General features: G+C 43.6%; 1 protein-coding gene across 1 annotated transcript; it reads left to right on the forward strand.

Annotated features, from left to right (window-relative positions):
* The first annotated feature begins 2,055 nt into the window (after nt 1-2,055).
* On the forward strand, nt 2,056-2,878 carry LOC145390185 (zinc finger MYM-type protein 1-like). Its single transcript, XM_080265203.1, has 2 exons — nt 2,056-2,236; nt 2,304-2,878. Exons 1-2 carry the CDS (start codon nt 2,056-2,058, stop codon nt 2,876-2,878), a joined length of 756 nt encoding a protein of 251 aa, XP_080121329.1.
* Nucleotides 2,879-3,205: the final 327 nt, after the last annotated feature.

Raw genomic sequence — 3,205 nt, forward strand, 5'->3', positions numbered from 1 at the left:
ACCCCATCGACACAGTGAAATCAAGACCTACTGTAACGACATCTTACACCGAGATGGTTATATCGTGAACATGGGCCTCTGTCTAGTTCCTATGTTGGTACAAACCCAAATGCTTAACATCTATCTATCTATCTATAGCTCCGACGCCTCTAATCCTGCAAAAGGGTGGCCGCAGAGAAAAAGCTTCCTAGTCTCTGTGTCACCCACCATTTGACTACCCTCCTCCCAACTCTCCCCTTCCCCTCTTATACCTCTCAACTCCATCCTCTCCACCTCATCCTCGGTCTACCCCATTCTCCTCCTCCCTCCTTTCTCCACCTCACCTACATACACCCTCTTATTTAGTCTTTCATTCCCTCCATTCTCTTTCACATGTCCAAACCACCTCAGTGCATTTCTCCTAATCTTCTCAACCACATTCACATCCACCCCACAACGTTCCTTCACTTCTTTCATTCGTCAACCTGTCCCCTCCCCACGTCACTCCATGACATGCTCCTCTCAAGTAACTCATTTCCACTGCTCTCACTCTTGACTTGTTCCCCTCTCTTGCAAGGTCCACGCCCTCTGGCTTCCATACGTCAGGGTAGGGGATCAGTCAAGCTACTATCATGCAGTGACTTCTTAACTTCCATACTCACCTCCCTATTTCTCATCATTCCTTTCAGTGCAACAAACAACCTTCCTTCCCTGCTGTACCCTTTCACGCACTTCATCATCCCCAAAGTTCCATCCTTACTCATCACACTACCCAAGTACTTGAATGCACTCACATTCTCCGTATCCTCACCAACTAACCTCACTGCACACTCTGTGACTTCATTCCCCTCGAATACCACAACTTTACTTTTGTGATGAGTAAGGATGGAGGTTTGGAGGGTGAAGTGCTTGAAAGGGTACAGCAGGGAAGAAAGGTTGCTGGTTCTTTGAAAAGCAGTGAAAAGAAACAGGGAACTGAGCCTGGAAGTGACAAACATACTACATGCCAGCCGTGGCGGCGCCAAGGGGGGGCAGAAGCCCCCCCAATAATGAGCCAAGCCCCCCCATCAGCCCCCCCAATATTGCCAGATTCCAAAGGCGAATTTAGGCAGAACGTCCCTTATTTGAACTTTCAATTTTGTATTACTAGTTACAAATAATACACAAAAGTTGACGAAACGAAGTGTTATAAGTTTAGGAAAAGATTCAAGACAATAGATTAAATCGTGATTATTATTTTTAGCTGTTAGCATTTAGCAGATTCTGAATGATAGTAATTTCATGGAAATTACGGAAAATTTATCAGTTGACTCAACTTCTAAGGAAAACTTCCAGCCTAGTTCTAATACTAAGGGTAACTTATGTTATAATATATTCTGTGAAATTCTTGTAATTCAGATGGTTAGTTTACATATCCTATAATGAAAATGATAAGTGAAAGTAAATTACAGCATTATTTTATTAAACTACATTAGCCATTCTTTTAGTGTATTACGACTGTACGATTATTATCTCGTCTTCAGAAATATAATTGAATGTCGATTATGTCATAATTGAGGCAGGAAGTTAATAAATTTGAATATATTTGATTAAAATGAAGTAAAGGATTCACATTGCTATAGGGCCTACATGGTCCTAGGCTCCTAGCCTAGCCCAGCATTAACGAATCGAGTGCACGATGAGCCATTCCTGTTCGATTCCTGTCAGCTACCAGACCAGTCTACCATGTGACGCGGTTGTGTGTAGATCTCCGAGTCTGTTGGCTGTTAATTGCTTAGTTCTGTAGACACTGAATTACTGAGCAGCTGAGCTTATTAGTTGTGGTTTTTGTCTTGCACTGATTTACAGGTATGGTGTAAGTTGATTTTTTTCTACTTAAAAATGTATATAGGCTACTATAAGATTATAAGAAGCTGTGAAGGAAGACTAAAATAGTGTGAAAATATCTGGTCTGTTGTAATGCTAATATGCAGTTTTATGCTTCTGTGATCTGTGTGCTTGTTTATGCTGTTTTCCCTGTTTATGAAAGTAACTGATGGTGGTTTATCATATTTGATCACATAGGCCGGTTTGATCATGGAACGCTACCTGTTACCCAAGATCCCCAAGAAGAGGCTGCGAGATGATGATCCTCCTACAGACACACCTGCTGTTAATGAGGACCTGGACAGTGGTGATCGTGATTGTGAGTCTGCAGCCTTACTAGGTGAGGCTAGTGCAGAACCCCAGCCACAAGAGGGCACTTCTCACACCCATGGTGAGAAACTACTACCTGGACCCCAAGGACCTGAGCCAGCTTCCAGATAGTGGTCCCACCTGTCCAGACTTGAAGAGATACCCAGCCACAGAATACAGTAGCCAGTCAAGGTCATTCAACAAGAACTGGCGTGATCATCATTCGTGGCTGGAGTACTCCACGACCCTAGATGCTGCATTCTGCTTTGCATGTCGTCATTTCGGTCATGTACACTTAAGCAAATGTGAGAAGTCCTTCACCCATGACGGCTTTCGGAACTGGAAGAAGGCAACCTCATCTCTGAAGTCTCATGATAATTCAGCAGGACACAAGTTCTCTATGCAAGCTTGGGCAGAGTTTAAGATGCAGAAAACAACAGGTTCTAGGATCATACATGCTTTTAATACCAACCATGAAAAAACTGTAAAGAAAAACAGACATTACATTAGAGCAGTAATACACTTACTGCTCTACACAGGCTGCCAAAATGTTGCCCAAAGAGGTCACAAGGAAGACACTGATTCTGGCAACAAAGGTAACTTCCTGGAACTGCTGGACCTGATTTCCAGGTATGATGACATTGTCAAAAAGAAACTCAGTGGTGGTCCTGGCAATGCTAAATATACTCACCACGATATCCAAATGAACTGCTCGCCATCATAGCTTCAATAATCAGAGAGGACATCAGCAACGAGGTCCTAAGAGCAGAGCATTTTGCCCTAATGGTGGATGAGACCAAGGATATCAGCAAACAAGAACAGCTGTTCATTGTGGTGAGGTATCTCCACAAACAGAGCCTTCATGAGGTGTTCCTTGACTTCACAGCAGCCGAGGGTCTGATGCAGACTCATTGCTCAACAAGATCTTGGAGACCCTGGCAAAATGTGGTATTGACCACAACGCCTGCATTGGCCAGTGCTACGATGGAGCTACAGTCATGTCAGGGCACATCAGTGGTATACAGGAGAGGTTTAGGAGAAAGGTACCACA

Source organism: Coenobita brevimanus, unplaced genomic scaffold (assembly GCF_032717465.1).
Source record: "Coenobita brevimanus isolate Jiangsu-jjx unplaced genomic scaffold, ASM3271746v2 jjx.HiC_scaffold_342, whole genome shotgun sequence".
NCBI classification, from domain to species: Eukaryota; Metazoa; Arthropoda; class Malacostraca; order Decapoda; family Coenobitidae; genus Coenobita; species Coenobita brevimanus.

What these genes read in the sequence shown, in the direction of transcription:
- LOC145390185 (XM_080265203.1), top strand. Translation starts at nt 2,056, where the DNA reads ATGGAACGCTACCTGTTACCCAAGATCCCCAAGAAGAGGCTGCGAGAT. An exon ending in GGGCACTTCTCACACCCATG is followed by an intron (nt 2,237 to 2,303) that starts GTGAGAAACTAC and finishes CCACCTGTCCAG; the next exon opens with ACTTGAAGAGATACCCAGCC.